We start from the raw sequence: 17,657 nt of genomic DNA, 5'->3' as shown, positions 1-17,657 counted from the left end.
CATAGGGTGGGGGAGGGGGCGAAAATCCTGGGAGCCTTGAAGAATGTGTGGAAGTCGAGAACATTATCTCGGAAAGCAAAAATGGGTATGTTTGAAGGAATAGTGGTTCCAACAATGTAGTATGGTTGCGAGGCGTGGGCTATGGATAGAGTTGTGCGCAGGAGGGTGGATGTGCTGGAAATGAGATGTTTGAGGACAATGTGTTGTGTGAGGTGGTTTGATCAAGTAAGTAATGTAAGGGTAAGAGAGATGTGTGGAAATAAAACGAGCGTGGTTGAGAGAGCAGAAGAGGGTGTTTTGAAATGGTTTGGGATCATGGAGAGAATGAGTGAGGAAAGATTGACCAAGAGGATATATGTGTCGGAGGTGGAGGGAACGAAAAGTGGGAGACCAAATTGGAGGTGGAAAGATGGAGTGAAAAAGATTTTGAGTGATCGGGGCCTGAACATGCAGGAGGGTGAAAGGCGGGCAAGGAATAGAGTGAATTGGATCGATGTGGTATACCGGGGTTGGCGTGCTGTCAGTGGATTGAATCAGGGCATGTGAAGTGTCTGGGGTAAGCCATGGAAAGTTCTGTGGGGCCTGGATGTGGAAAGGGAGCTGTGGTTTCGGGCATTATTGCATGACAGCTAGAGACTGAGTGTGAACGAATGGGGCATTTGTTGTCTTTTCCTAGCGCTACCTCGCACACATGAGGGGGGAGGGGGATGGTATTCCATGTGTGGTGAGGTGGCAATGGGAATGAATAAAGGCAGACAGTGTGAATTGTGTGCATGGGTATATATGTATGTGTCTGTGTGTGTATATATATGTGTACATTGAGATGTATAGGTATGTATATTTGCGTGTGTGGATGTGTATGTATATACATGTGTATGGGGGTGGGTTGGGCCATTTCTTTCGTCTGTTTCCTTGCGCTACCTCGCAAACGCGGGAGACAGCGACAAAGCAAAATATATAATATAATAATATTCCTGCATGTCGTAGAAGGCAACTAAAAGGGGAGGGAGTGGGAGGCTAGAAATCCTACCTCCCCATTCTTAATTTTCAAAAAAAAAGTAACAGAGAAGGGGGCCAAGTGAGGATATTCCTTCAAAGGCTCAGTCCTCTGTTCTTAAGGCTACCTTGTTAACGCAGAAAATGGCGAATATGTACGAAAAAAATACATATATGTGTATACTCTTTCTGTCACATTTTTCAGTGCTCCAACATCTGCCCAGGGATTCCCTATCTATCTCCCTATATCACTGGCATACATACACTCTGGGAACTCCCATCATGGGTATGGTCACAGCAAAAGAGTCTCCACTTTTCCCTGTCCTTACATTCCTCCTTCAGATACACTATTCCACCCATTCTTCCACCATTTCTCTCCCTTCGGTATTCTTCCACTCTAATTCTCACTTCTTATTGTGCTATCATATACTCTCTTTGCAAACTTCCCATCCTACATTCTTTCCACATGCCCAAACCATCTCAAAGTATTATGTATCACCCATCTACCAATCCACAATTCATTCCCTTTGCATTCCCTGCCATACAACATCTCTTACACCCTCATTTCTTTCTTCACTCCATCTAGTCATGACACATGCTCCAGTCAAATTGCTCATTCCTACAGCCAAGATTCTTGGCCTCTGTGACTTATTTCATGTTCATGTTTTGGCTGCATAGGTCAGGTTTGGGAGGACTATGCTGTCCCCTAATCCTCTCTTCACTTCCATACTTACACATCTAACCTATATTATTCTGTTGAGAGACCTGATGACTTCTACCCTGTACTGCTCTCTCCTTTATCTCTCTTTTCATATCACCATACTTACACATGACAGCTCCTAAATATTTTAATTCTCTCTCCTCATCCAGTCTTTCTTCCCCTATATTCAAAATGCAGTTTAGTACACTTTCTTCTTTCAATCTACATGGTTCTGCAAAATCTATATTTTCACTCCGTTTCCTTTCTAACACCATTACCTTACTTTTACTTGCATTCAACTTCAACTGCCTATGCTTAAACATCATAAAATACATTTACAACCTTCTGCAACTACTCATCACTCTAAGCAAACAACACAGTATCATCTGCAAACAAGCTTGCCACTAGCCACCTTATCTCATGACTACACTCTATCTCTACACCACTCTTTCCATAGCTTTGCTTTTATCTCTCTTATCTCTCCAAAAGCCACAGTGACATCACACAGCCCTGCCTCACACCCACATGTATACCAAAATTTTTACTCAACTCTCCATCTACTCTTACACTTGCATTTGTTCCTCTACAGAAGGATTTCACAACATCCAGCAGTTGTCCCCCTACCGTGTATATCCTTAATACATCCCATGAAGCATTCCACTCGACTCTGTCATATGCTTTCTCCAGATTCATAAAAGCTGAATACAACTTCTTACTTTTCACTTAGCACTTTTCCACAATCATGTTCACCACAAAAATCTGATCCACATCCCCTACGTTTCCTATAACCCTGTTGCTACTAACTTATTCTTCATTCTGTCATTTCCATCACTCTATCAATCAACAATCTTGCATACAATTTTCCTAGTACTGTATACTTAACAAACTTAATTCTAATATAATTGCTAAATATAACTCTAGCATCTTTACCTCTGAACAACCTTCTACTCCCATGCTAAATTACATATCAAATGCAATGCATCCATTCTATCACACTTTCTCCTTCATACTTCAACATTTTTGCCATATTCCCATCCACTCCAGGTGCCTTTCCTACCTTCAGCTACATTACTGCCCTTTAAACCCCCTACTTGCTTCACGCCCTTGCATTTGTTTCCTTTTCCTTCCATCCTCCATACCATGTATATAAAAAAAACTGCCTCACCTCCAGCATTCATTAGTTCAATATTCTTTTCATCTTCATTTTGCTTCCTCCTTTTGATCCAGCAACTTCCTTACTTTTCACATTTACAGTTTCACTCTTACATCCATCTCTTTCCTTTTTCACCTCTTTCCAGTACAATTTCTTATTTTTCCTGAACTCTTCACTTAAATTCACTTAACTGTCTTCCACAGTCCTGCTCTTTCTTTGCATTCCTCTATCGGCTTACACATCTTATATATGTAAACTGGTATATTCTTTTAAGCAATTTTTTTTTTTTTTTTTTTTGCTTTGTCGCTGTCTCCCGCGTTTGCGAGGTAGCGCAAGGAAACAGACGAAAGAAATGGCCCAACCCACCCACATACACATGTATATACATACGTCCACACACGCAAATATACATACCTACACAGCTTTCTATGGTTTACCCCAGACGCTTCACATGCCCTGATTCAATCCACTGACAGCACGTCAACCCCAGTATACCACATCGATCCAATTCACTCTATTCCTTGCCCTCCTTTCACCCTCCTGCATGTTCAAGCCCCGATCACACAAAATCTTTTTCACTCCATCTTTCCGTCTCCCACTTCTCCTCGTTCCCTCCACCTTCGACACATATATCCTCTTGGTCAATCTTTCCTCACTCATTCTCTCCATGTGCCCAAACCATTTCAAAACACCCTCTTCTGCTCTCTCAACCACGCTGTTTTTATTTCCACACATCTCTCTTACCCTTACGTTACTTACTCGATCAAACCACCTCACACCACACATTGTCCTCAAGCATCTCATTTCCAGCACATCCATCCACCTGCGCACAACTCTATCCATAGCCCATGCCTCGTAACCATACAACATTGTTGGAACCACTATTCCAGCAAACATACCCATTTTTGCTTTCCGAGATAATGTTCTCGACTTCCACACATTCTTCAACACTCCCAGGATTTTCGCCCCCTCCCCCACCCTATGATCCACTTCCGCTTCCATGGTTCCATCCGCTGCCAGATCCACTCCCAGATATCTAAAACACTTTACTTCCTCCAGTTTTTCTCCATTCAAACTTACCTCCCAATTGACTTGACCCTCAACCCTACTGTACCTAATAACCTTGCTCTTATTCACATTTACTCTTAACTTTCTTCTTCCACACACTTTACCAAACTCAGTCACCAGCTTCTGCAGTTTCTCACATGAATCAGCCACCAGCGCTGTATCATCAGCGAACAACAACTGACTCACTTCCCAAGCTCTCTCATCCCCAACAGACTTCATACTTGCCCCTCTTTCCAAAACTCTTGCATTCACCTCCCTAACAACCCCATCCATAAACAAATTAAACAACCATGGAGACATCACACACCCCTGCTGCAAACCTACATTCACTGAGAACCAATCACTTTCCTCTCTTCCTACACGTACACATGCCTTACATCCTCGATAAAAACTTTTCACTGCTTCTAACAACTTGCCTCCCACACCATATATTCTTAATACCTTCCACAGAGCATCTCTATCAACTCTATCATATGCCTTCTCCAGATTAATAAATGCTACATACAAATCCATTTGCTTTTCTAAGTATTTCTCACATACATTCTTCAAAGCAAACACCTGATCCACACATCCTCTACCACTTCTGAAACCACACTGCTCTTCCCCAATCTGATGCTCTGTACATGCCTTCACCCTCTCAATCAATACCCTCCCATATAATTTACCAGGAATACTCAACAAACTTATACCTCTGTAATTTGAGCACTCACTCTTATCCCCTTTGCCTTTGTGCAATGGCACTATGCACGCATTCCGCCAATCCTCAGGCACCTCACCATGAGTCATACATACATTAAATAACCTTACCAACCAGTCAATAATACAGTCACCCCCTTTTTTAATAAATTCCACTGCAATACAATCCAAACCTGCTGCCTTGCCGGCTTTCATCTTCCGCAAAGCTTTTACTACCTCTTCTCTGTTTACCAAATCATTTTTCCTAACCCTCTCACTTTGCACACCACCTTGACCAAAACACCCTATATCTGCCACTCTATCATCAAACACATTCAACAAACCTTCAAAATACTCACTCCATCTCCTTCTCACATCACCACAACTTGTTATCACCTCCCCATTTGCGCCCTTCACTGAAGTTCCCATTTGCTCCCTTGTCTTACGCACTTTATTTACCTCCTTCCAAAACATCTTTTTATTCTCCCTAAAATTTAATGATACTCTCTCACCCCAACTCTCATTTGCCCTCTTTTTCACCTCTTGCACCTTTCTCTTGACCTCCTCTCTCTTTCTTTTATACATCTTCCACTCAATTGTATTTTTTCCCTGCAAAAATCGTCCAAATGCCTCTCTCTTCTCCTTCACTAATAATCTTACTTCTTCATCCCACCACTCACTACCCTTTCTAATCAACCCACCTCCCACTCTTCTCATGCCACAAGCATCTTTTGCGCAATCCCTTACTGATTCCCTAAATATATCCCATTCCTCCCTCACTCCCCTTACTTCCATTGTTCTCACCTTTTTCCATTCTGTACTCAGTCTCTCCTGGTACTTCCTCACACAAGTCTCCTTCCCAAGCTCACTTACTATCACCAACCTCTTCACCCCAACATTCACTCTTCTTTTCTGAAAACCCATACAAATCTTTACCTTAGCCTCCACAAGATAATGATCAGACATCCCTCCAGTTGCACCTCTCAGCACATTAACATCCAAAAGTCTCTCTTTCGCGCGCCTGTCAATTAACACGTAATCCAATAACGCTCTCTGGCCATCTCACCTACTTACATACGTATACTTATGTATATCTCGCTTTTTAAACCAGGTATTCCCAATCACCAGTCCTTTTTCAGCACATAAATCTACAAGCTCTTCACCATTTCCATTTACAACACTGAACACCCCATGTATACCAATTATTCCCTCAACTGCCACATTACTCACCTTTGCATTCAAATTACCCATCACTATAACCCGGTCTCGTGCATCAAAACCACTAACACACTCATTCAGCTACTCCCAAAACACTTGCCTCTCAATGTACCATATGTATTTTTCTTCTCTTCCACAGCATTTCCAATATCATCCATCCACCATGCATTTCCACTTTTATTCTTATATCTCGCAACCCTGTATCCAATTACTCATCCAATAACTTTTAACAGTCCTCTAATAATTTTAAGCACCATATTCACACATGAAAGCATCCCTACACTTACTGACCTTTCATCTAAACTTTCAGTCACACCTTTTTCACACTCTTCTTTGCATTCTTTCTGATTCACCTTCTCATTTGCAAACACTTACCTCTCCATTCTCCCTTACATCACACCACTTTTCCTTGATCATCAACCCCACAAGAACTGCAAAATGGATATGTCTTCAAAGAATCGTCTAACAACCGTAGCATCCAGCACAACCATTCTCAACCTTTCATTCACTGCCACACAGTCAATCATACCCTTTCGTTCTTTTTTTTTTTGCTTTGTCGCTGTCTCCCGCGTTTGCAAGGTAGCGCAAGGAAACAGACGAAAGAAATGGCCCAACCCACCCCATACACATGTATATACATACATCCACACACGCAAATATACATACCTACACAGCTTTCCATGGTTTACCCCAGACGCTTCACATGCCCTGATTCAATCCACTGACAGCATGTCAACCCCGGTAAACCACATCGATCCAATTCACTCTATTCCTTGCCCTCCTTTCACCCTCCTGCATGTTCAGGCCCCAATCACACGAAATCTTTTTCACTCCATCATTCCACCTCCAATTTGGTCTCCCACTTCTCCTCGTTCCCTCCACCTTCGACACATATATCCTCTTGGTCAATCTTTCCTCACTCATTCTCTCCATGTGACCAAACCATTTCAAAACACCCTCTTCTGCTCTCTCAACCACGCTCTTTTTATTTCCACACATCTCTCTTACCCTTACGTTACTTACTCGATCAAACCACCTCACACAACACATTGTCCTCAAACATCTCATTTCCAGCACATCCATCCTCCTGCGCACAACTCTATCCATAGCCCACGCCTCGCAACCATACAACATTGTTGGAACTGCTATTCCTTCAAACATACCCATTTTTGCTTTTCGAGATAATGTTCTCGACTTCCACACATTCTTCAACGCTCCCAGGATTTTCGCCCCCTCCCCCATCCTATGATCCACTTCCACTCCCATGGTTCCATCCGCTGCCAGATCCACTCCCAGATATCTAAAACACTTTACTTCCCCCAGTTTTTCTCCATTCAAACTTACCTCCCAATTGACTTGACCCTCAACCCTACTGTACCTAATTACCTTGCTCTTATTCACATTTACTCTTAACTTTCTTCTTTCACACACTTTACCAAACTCAGTCACCAGCTTCTGCAGTTTCTCACATGAATCAGCCATCAGCGCTGTATCATCAGCGAACGACAACTGACTCACGTCCCAAGCTCTCTCATCCCCAACAGACTTCATACTTGCCCCTCTTTCCAAAACTCTTGCATTCACCTCCCTAACAACCCCATCCATAAACAAATTAAACAACCATGGAGACATCACACACCCCTGCCGCAAACCTACATTCACTGAGAACCAATCACTTTCCTCTCTTCCTACACGTACACATGCCTTACATCCTCAATAAAAACTTTTCACTGCTTCTAACAACTTGCCTCCCACACCATATATTCTTAATACCTTCCACAGAGCATCTCTATCAACTCTATCATATGCCTTCTCCAGATCCATAAATGCTACATACAAATCCATTTGCTTTTCTAAGTATTTCTCACATACATTCTTCAAAGCAAACACCTGATCCACACATCCTCTACCACTTCTGAAACCACACTGCTCTTCCCCAATCTGATGCTCTGTACATGCCTTCACCCTCTCAATCAATACCCTCCCATATAATTTACCAGGAATACTCAACAAACTTATACCTCTGTAATTTGAGCACTCACTCTCATCCCCTTTGCCTTTGTACAATGGCACTATGCACGCATTCCGCCAATCCTCAGGCACCTCACCATGAGTCATACATACATTAGATAACCTTACCAACCAGTCAATAATACAGTCACCCCCTTTTTTAATAAATTCCACTGCAATACAATCCAAACCTGCTGCCTTGCCGGCTTTCATCTTCCGCAAAGCTTTTACTACCTCTTCTCTGTTTACCAAATCATTTTTCCTAACCCTCTCACTTTGCACACCACCTCGACCAAAACACCCTATATCTGCCACTCTATCATCAAACACATTCAACAAACCTTCAAAATACTCACTCCATCTCCTTCTCACATCACCACAACTTGTTATCACCTCCCCATTTGCGCCCTTCACTGAAGTTCCCATTTGCTCCCTTGTCTTACGCACTTTATTTACCTCCTTCCAAAACATCTTTTTATTCTCCCTAAAATTTAATGATACTCTCTCACCCCAACTCTCATTTGCCCTCTTTTTCACCTCTTGCACCTTTCTCTTGACCTCCTCTCTCTTTCTTTTATACATCTTCCACTCAATTGTATTTTTTCCCTGCAAAAATCGTCCAAATGCCTCTCTCTTCTCCTTCACTAATAATCTTACTTCTTCATCCCACCACTCACTACCCTTTCTAATCAACCCACCTCCCACTCTTCTCATGCCACAAGCATCTTTTGCGCAATCCCTTACTGATTCCCTAAATACATCCCATTCCTCCCTCACTCCCCTTACTTCCATTGTTCTCACCTTTTTCCATTCTGTACTCAGTCTCTCCTGGTACTTCCTCACACAAGTCTCCTTCCCAAGCTCACTTACTATCACCAACCTCTTCACCCCAACATTCACTCTTCTTTTCTGAAAACCCATACAAATCTTTACCTTAGCCTCCACAAGATAATGATCAGACATCCCTCCAGTTGCACCTCTCAGCACATTAACATCCAAAAGTCTCTCTTTTGCGCGCCTGTCAATTAACACGTAATCCAATAACGCTCTCTGGCCATCTCTCCTACTTACATACGTATACTTATGTATATCTCGCTTTTTAAACCAGGTATTCCCAATCACCAGTCCTTTTTCAGCACATAAATCTACAAGCTCTTCACCATTTCCATTTACAACACTGAACACCCCATGTATACCAATTATTCCCTCAACTGCCACATTACTCACCTTTGCATTCAAATTACCCATCACTATAACCCGGTCTCGTGCATCAAAACCACTAACACACTCATTCAGCTACTCCCAAAACACTTGCCTCTCAATGTACCATATGTATTTTTCTTCTCTTCCACAGCATTTCCAATATCATCCATCCACCATGCATTTCCACTTTTATTCTTATATCTCGCAACCCTGTATCCAATTACTCATCCAATAACTTTTAACAGTCCTCTAATAATTTTAAGCACCATATTCACACATGAAAGCATCCCTACACTTACTGAACTTTCATCTAAACTTTCAGTCACACCTTTTTCACACTCTTCTTCGCATTCTTTCTGATTCACCTTCTCATTTGCAAACACTTACCTCTCCATTCTCCCTTACATCACACCACTTTTCCTTGATCATCAACCCCACAAGAACTGCAAAATGGATATGTCTTCAAAGAATCCTCTAACAACCGTAGCATCCAGCACAACCATTCTCAACCTTTCATTCACTGCCACACAGTCAATCATACCCTTTCGTTCTTTTTTTTTTTTTTGCTTTGTCGCTGTCTCCCGCGTTTGCAAGGTAGCGCAAGGAAACAGACGAAAGAAATGGCCCAACCCACCCCATACACATGTATATACATACATCCACACACGCAAATATACATACCTACACAGCTTTCCATGGTTTACCCCAGACGCTTCACATGCCCTGATTCAATCCACTGACAGCACGTCAACCCCGGTAAACCACATCGATCCAATTCACTCTATTCCTTGCCCTCCTTTCACCCTCCTGCATGTTCAGGCCCCAATCACACAAAATCTTTTTCACTCCATCTTTCCACCTCCAATTTGGTCTCCCACTTCTCCTCGTTCCCTCCACCTCCGACACATATATCCTCTTGGTCAATCTTTCCTCACTCATTCTCTCCATGTGCCCAAACCATTTCAAAACACCCTCTTCTGCTCTCTCAACCACGCTCTTTTTATTTCCACACATCTCTCTTACCCTTAAGTTACTTACTCGATCAAACCACCTCACACAACACATTGTCCTCAAACATCTCATTTCCAGCACATCCATCCTCCTGCGCACAACTCTATCCATAGCCCACGCCTCGCAACCATACAACATTGTTGGAACTGCTATTCCTTCAAACATACCCATTTTTGCTTTTCGAGATAATGTTCTCGACTTCCACACATTCTTCAACGCTCCCAGGATTTTCGCCCCCTCCCCCATCCTATGATCCACTTCCACTCCCATGGTTCCATCTGCTGCCAGATCCACTCCCAGATATCTAAAACACTTTACTTCCTCCAGTTTTTCTCCATTCAAACTTACCTCCCAATTGACTTGACCCTCAACCCTACTGTACCTAATTACCTTGCTCTTATTCACATTTACTCTTAACTTTCTTCTTTCACACACTTTACCAAACTCAGTCACCAGCTTCTGCAGTTTCTCACATGAATCAGCCATCAGCGCTGTATCATCAGCGAACGACAACTGACTCACTTCCCAAGCTCTCTCATCCCCAACAGACTTCATACTTGCCCCTCTTTCCAAAACTCTTGCATTCACCTCCCTAACAACCCCATCCATAAACAAATTAAACAACCATGGAGACATCACACACCCCTGCCGCAAACCTACATTCACTGAGAACCAATCACTTTCCTCTCTTCCTACACGTACACATGCCTTACATCCTCAATAAAAACTTTTCACTGCTTCTAACAACTTGCCTCCCACACCATATATTCTTAATACCTTCCACAGAGCATCTCTATCAACTCTATCATATGCCTTCTCCAGATCCATAAATGCTACATACAAATCCATTTGCTTTTCTAAGTATTTCTCACATACATTCTTCAAAGCAAACACCTGATCCACACATCCTCTACCACTTCTGAAACCACACTGCTCTTCCCCAATCTGATGCTCTGTACATGCCTTCACCCTCTCAATCAATACCCTCCCATATAATTTACCAGGAATACTCAACAAACTTATACCTCTGTAATTTGAGCACTCACTCTCATCCCCTTTGCCTTTGTACAATGGCACTATGCACGCATTCCGCCAATCCTCAGGCACCTCACCATGAGTCATACATACATTAGATAACCTTACCAACCAGTCAATAATACAGTCACCCCCTTTCCGTTCTTGTCTTCAATAATTTCTCATCCACATACATCTGTGAATCATCTTGTGTTGAAAAAAGGTAGTTGGAAGGAATAAACCCCTCTCAGCAAAGACATCCACAAAATAACTTCCATTCTCATTTACTTAAGGCACTACCCATTTACCAACTATCTTGTCAATTTCATTCTCACTAAGTTCATCACATCCCATCTTTGCTTTCATATCACCCATTACAACCACTTTTCGTCTCAAAACTATTTACACAGTCATTCAAAGTTTTCCAGAAGTGCTTCAATTAATCCTTACCTTGCAGTCTTCATATTCACTAATGCATATTCATATACCCATGCATACTTCACAATTCTAATCTTTCCTTTCACCCATTCTATTCTTGATCCATTCCATCTATCCTCTGTAACACCCTCCTATGCTTCTGGTACCAGGACAAGTACACAGGAAGTAATTTATGAGCAATGTCATTAAGGCACAGACGATGTAGTGTGGACACACTGTAATTCACACTCAGGGGAAGCAATTTATACGCTATGTAATTCACACACACACACACAGGAAGCGACCTCCATGCCCTCCCTCAACTTACATTCATCATTTCCATTTTTACTCCATACACCCTGTCCAAGGACATAGGTTTCCCCAACCCCAACACATCTAAACTATGATTTTTATATTTCATCACAAGTTTCCTATAACACTCTTCGGTCATCCCATTAACATTCAGACCCATCAACCTCAATCATTCATCCCTTTCACTTTTCAGCATAACTGGTAGACTCCAGTACTGCTTCTTAGCCGTTATGACTCATCCATGACAAGCCACTGGCAGAGGACAACTCTAGTACAGTGTTTCCCCAGAGGCAATGGGGCTCTTAGACTGTCCAAAAAAATTAAAAACTCAGCACACCCCATGTGTTTGTCTGTTTTGAAAAACATCTGCTTTGATGGAATTGGGCATGCCTTAACCTTCTTCCATCCCTATGGGTATAATAACATGAGAAGGCAGGGTGAGGCATGTTTACTCCAGAAAACTAGAGTATCCCCTTGAAGCACTAAAATTCAGCTTTTCTTAACTATTGAACCCTTACTGCATTAACAATAGCTCCTAACCTTATTGGTTATGATACTGCCATTGTGCAAAGGACCAAACCATATACTGCACATCAGCAGTCAACAGCCTAACTTTGTTGGGATGTCACTGCAATGTCACTCTCACATAAGTATATGTATAGGCTGAAGTTGGGTACTAACTTTAACAGAAACAGTACTCTGACAAATTTAGAACTCCATAGGAAATTATGAAAATAACATTAAGAAAATAGAAGTCTTTCTGAAATTACAACAAATTGAATTTCATTAGCTTAAATTATCAACTGAAATTTATGTAACTTGTCTTAATACACATTTGCCAATTAGATGATTTTCTTGCTCATGACTAAATATTCAAGGCAAAGTTATCTTAACTCAGGTGATTACAGCCTTGAGAATACAGTAAAAAAAAACCAGGATAAAATTCAAAGTCAAAAGCATCAAAACAATGACAGATGATGGGCATATCTTGCTGAAACAAAATCCAAAACTTTTTGAGTTGTGACATGACGTTACTAGTGGAAAATTTCACACCTGACCTCACTTGCCCATGCTGGGCTCTGACACTCTGTTAGAGCCAGTTTGTTACAAACTTATTCTCTGCTCTGAGGTACATTTGCTCTGAGGTACAAAGATATTGTTGAAAATACCAAAAAGGCCTGCAGATATCCAAATGGAAACAGTGCTAAGAAAAAGAGGAAGCATTTATGCTTATCTATAATAGCACAGAAAGTCAAGCTGTTGGAAAATCTGGACAGAGATGTAAGTGTGAAACACCTTAGAGAAGAGTATGGTGAGAGTACGGTGATGGAATGACCACCATCTATGTCATGAAGAAAGAGAAGGATAAACTGTTGAAGTTCTATGCTGAAAGGAATGAACAGAAGTTAATGAAAAATAGAAAAACACGGCATAAAGGTAAAAATGTTAAGTACTTATGTGTGGATAAGTGCAAGAAAATGGTTGCTTATCAATAGCATAAAAATTCAGAGTTAGGAACGAAGGTGATGCCAAACAACCAGAGACTGTCCACATGGGTGGCTGAGAATGTGACATCTTAGCTTTCTGATGGTTCAGTGTTACACAAACTTTATTTCATGTGCAAAATTATCAAAAAATATATAAATTACCTTCAGGCTCAGTGTATAAGGTGTATATAAAACATAAATGGTTTTGTGTTGACACTCAAGTCCCATCCCCAAGGTATCTCATTATATACATATGTTAATATTCCAAAATAAAAAAAAATCCAAAATCCAAAACACTTCTGGTTCCAAGCATTTGAGATAAGGGATACTCAACCTACAATGGAAAGTGTTGGGGATGGGAGGTTAAAGGGATAGGATAAGTAAAGGACCTGTCACCAACAGTGGCATCAGGACTTGCCTTTACTACTAAAAAGTCAAACTTACAGGGAGTACCTACCTACCTATGACAAGATTCAACTACAGTGGCAGGACTAGCATGAAGTATTCTTTTCAGCAGCCACCTGCATTACATAACTATTGATTCTTGGTTCATCTGGGACGGATTTCATCCATATGTCAAGTTTACTTTCATATACTTCTGTAGGTATTCCATGCATGTTTTTTATCTCTCTAGACAGTACACTGAATAATCATTCTAACTTCCGGGCTGAGCTATTACATATTTTTGAATGATTTATTTTTGGTATGTTCCATGGTATTCTTGAAGACTTAATGTCTATGCATCTTTCTTGTTGAGAGACTTTCATTTTCTCTTACACTTTCTCTGTTTATACAGCTGAAATTCTTTTAACCTTTCAAGGTAGTCCATTTGTTCCATCACCTAGATTTTGCTCATGAAGTGTTCCTGAATTCAATCTAATATGTTTATTTCTGTTTCAATGGTGGCCATACTACACAGTATTCAATTTGCTTCTCACATACATTAAACATTTTCATCAAAAGGTTTCTATCTCTTGCTGAGAAAGTTCTCAGATTATACCATTCATCACTTGACTTGATAGCTTTATCTTCTCAATATGCTCTCTGAAATCTAGTTTTTCAATAATGATGGCACACAAACCTTCTACATTTGGTCCTTTTTATAACTGTTTTCTCAAACCTATCTTCACTGAGTACTATTAAGTTCACTTCTGTCTTTTCACATCACCATGTGATCAGTTTCTGATCCAATCATTTTGCTTACTCTGATATCATCCAAAAAGCTCCTTACTATGCTTTCCTTTACTGCACTGCTAATATCTGACAGCAGTATCCCAAAGGGTAGAGGTTAACACCATTCCCTGTGGTATCCCAGATAGGACATCTTCATCCTCAGACATGGTTCTGTTTGCTTCTGGGAGTCATTATTGAATCTATAACCTATTTCAAATGGTCCAATGTCTGCTTTCTTTTTTTTTCAAGAATAAAAACTGTAAATAGCATGTAATAAACAGTAGAGAAAGAGGACCATACAGACCCAAGGTCCAAGTGAGGTGGTCTGGCCTTAACACTACTTGAAAAAAAAAAAGAAAAAACAGCAGACCCCTTAAAAAGCAGTAGAAGAAAAGGATAACAAAGCAACTGGCACATGCTGGACAGAAAACAGGTAAATAAAATACCTTGCAGGATCAATATACCTGAGGGAAATCTCATAGGAAAGTCAGAAGGTAGAGTGAACATGAGTATGTCCTGCATCCCAACACTAATGACATGCATCCCTTCACTTTTTGCTACAAAGATAATTGTAAGGATAAACTTGAGCTCCATCCAACCTTTTGATGAAGAATTATACAATAATGACACATGGGTCAATATGTTGCCATGGCATGGCCTTGGAGAGATCAGAGGTTGAGAAGGTAAGAAGATATACCACTACATTATGATGACTAATTAAATGAATTATTCAATACTGTAAAGTGACAAATGATGATCAAACCAAACTTTGAAGATACTAAGGGTGTTACTCTGAACAACATCTTCTGGAAGTTTATTCCATATTTTAATAGTGCGGTTGGTAGAAATATTTCATATTGTCCACAGCAGTTTGGTGACCTCTACATTTTAGTCCATTTCCTCTAATTGGTAATGCTAGCACTACTGTAAAGAAACGTTTAATATCACTGTTGAATCCTTTAGGTATTTCAAAACATCCTGTTAATTTGCCCCAGAGGCCCATCTTGCTCTTGGAGAACAAGTTTAATTCTTACAGTCTCTCCTCATTTGATCTGTTATGCAGGGAGAGAAACAATTTAGTTGCTCTTTGCTGAACTGCTTCCAATTCAACTACATCCTTGCTCCAGTGGGAAGCCCAAAACTGCACTGCATTATTCAAAGTGTCGTCTAACTATACTTAAGTACAGTGGCAATTTCACATCCTTGCTTTTATATGTAAAACTTGCTTTCTTGGCAGCTTCACTGCAATTCTGGGGGAATTCGAAGTTGTTGGACACAGTGACCCCTAGACATCTCATACTAGGGATGTTCTTTATCTTGTGGCCCATCAGTTCATAATCATATTGTTTTTTGAGGTTTCTTACTTGTAATAACTGATATTTATGAACGTTAAATGGCATTTAACATTTACTAAACCATTCAGCAATTGTATCTATATCCCCCTGTAATATCAGCCTATCTTCTTCAGTTAATTTGACATTGCTAATCTTAGTGTCATCTGCAAATTTAGACACTAAGTCATTTAGCCCTATGCTAATATCATTAATATAAATGATGAAAAGTATTGGCTTCAGTATGGATCCCTGGGGGACCCCACTAGTAATGGGTCACCATGGTGATGATTCACCATTCATTATGACTTTGTGCTCCCTATCATGAACCAGGTTAGTATCCAATACATGGGACACTTTTTCTAATGCTTACTGAAACTCGAAATATTATGTCTATTGCTTTTGTCTTTTCATGAGTACAGAATAATTTATGATAAAATTCAAGGAGGATGATCTGCATCTTCTAAAACCATGCTGTGTTACTGATCAGACTATGTTGGTCTAGGAAGGGTACAATTTTATCTCTAATAATCAACTCTAGGAGTTTACATATAATGGATGAGAGTCTAATAGGACAGTAACTGTGAGGCAATTTAGAGTTTCTCTTTTTGCATATAGGAATGGCATTTGCCAGTCTCCAGTCCTGTGGGATTATTCCATCCTAGAGAGACTTATTGAAATATAGGTAAATGGTCCAGCAATTTCGTGTTTGATGTTTTCAATTACTTGTGGCTAGAAAAGAGCAGGACACGCATTTATATTAGTCTTCAACTTATCTATCTGTGCATTACTTCTCTAACTGTGACAGTAAATTCTTGTATCATATGAAAGCTATTCATCACAGTCTCAAAATTCATGTCATTGCTTTCTAGCATAAAAATAAAACTAAAAACTTGTTCAGGGTTATTGCTATGCTTTTATCATCCACAATGGTTCCCTATCCTTGTTTGCAAAGGGCTTTATTCCATTTCTTATTACTGATACATTTATAAAATCTTTTAGGGTCTCTATTACTATCTGTTGCAATGAGAGAGAGAGAGAGAGAGAGAGAGAGAGAGAGAGAGAGAGAGAGAGAGAGAGAGAGAGAGAGAGATAGAGATAGAGAGAGAGAGAGAGAGAGAGAGAGAGTGGAAAATGGCTATAAGATGAAACCACATATACGGCAAAGCTTCTAAATAATATTGATAAATACAGAAATTAGCCTGTTTAACAGATACTAAGAACACAAACCTCATCAGTAAACTGCACATTAGCCCAAGTAGAGTTGTCTATGCCTAAACCGATGGTGAAGAGGTTATAAGCAAACATGGCATCAAAGCAAAGATCCTCAACTATCTCCTTATCCAAACCTGTAAGGGAAACATAAAACAAATAAATATAATCAAACATATAGTGATAGTTGATGGTGAACAGTTTGTAGAGCTGTATGCTGAAAAAATATTTTTTTTTTTTTTTTTTTTTTTTTTTTTATACTTTGTCGCTGTCTCCCGCGTATTGCGAGGTAGCGCAAGGAAACAGACGAAAGAAATGGCCCAACCCCCCCCATACACATGTACATACACACGTCCACACACACAAATATACATACCTACACAGCTTTCCATGGTTTACCCCGGACGCTTCACATGCCTTGATTCAATCCACTGACAGCACGTCAACCCCTGTATACCACATCGCTCCAATTCACTCTATTCCTTGCCCTCCTTTCACCCTCCTGCATGTTCAGGCCCCGATCACACAAAATCTTTTTCACTCCATCTTTCCACCTCCAATTTGGTCTCCCTCTTCTCCTCGTTCCCTCCACCTCCGACACATATATCCTCTTGGTCAATCTTTCCTCACTCATTCTCTCCATGTGCCCAAACCATTTTAAAACACTCTCTTCTGCT

At 40.6% G+C, this 17,657-nt stretch overlaps 1 protein-coding gene across 1 annotated transcript in view; it reads right to left on the bottom strand.

The window, feature by feature from the left end:
• Positions 1-17,657, bottom strand: part of LOC139759042 (ectonucleoside triphosphate diphosphohydrolase 3-like) — a 245,723-nt gene that overhangs the window by 137,799 nt on the left and 90,267 nt on the right. The window contains exon 4 of the mRNA XM_071680944.1: positions 16,999-17,117. Coding sequence (XP_071537045.1) covers positions 16,999-17,117 — 119 coding nt within the window. The remainder of the gene's footprint in view (positions 1-16,998; positions 17,118-17,657) is intronic.

The sequence above is a fragment of the Panulirus ornatus genome, chromosome 32 (genome assembly GCF_036320965.1).
Source record: "Panulirus ornatus isolate Po-2019 chromosome 32, ASM3632096v1, whole genome shotgun sequence".
Taxonomy (NCBI): domain Eukaryota; kingdom Metazoa; phylum Arthropoda; class Malacostraca; order Decapoda; family Palinuridae; genus Panulirus; species Panulirus ornatus.
The sequence above is the reverse complement of the archived record's forward strand: the minus strand, read 5'-3'. Positions and strand labels throughout refer to the sequence as shown.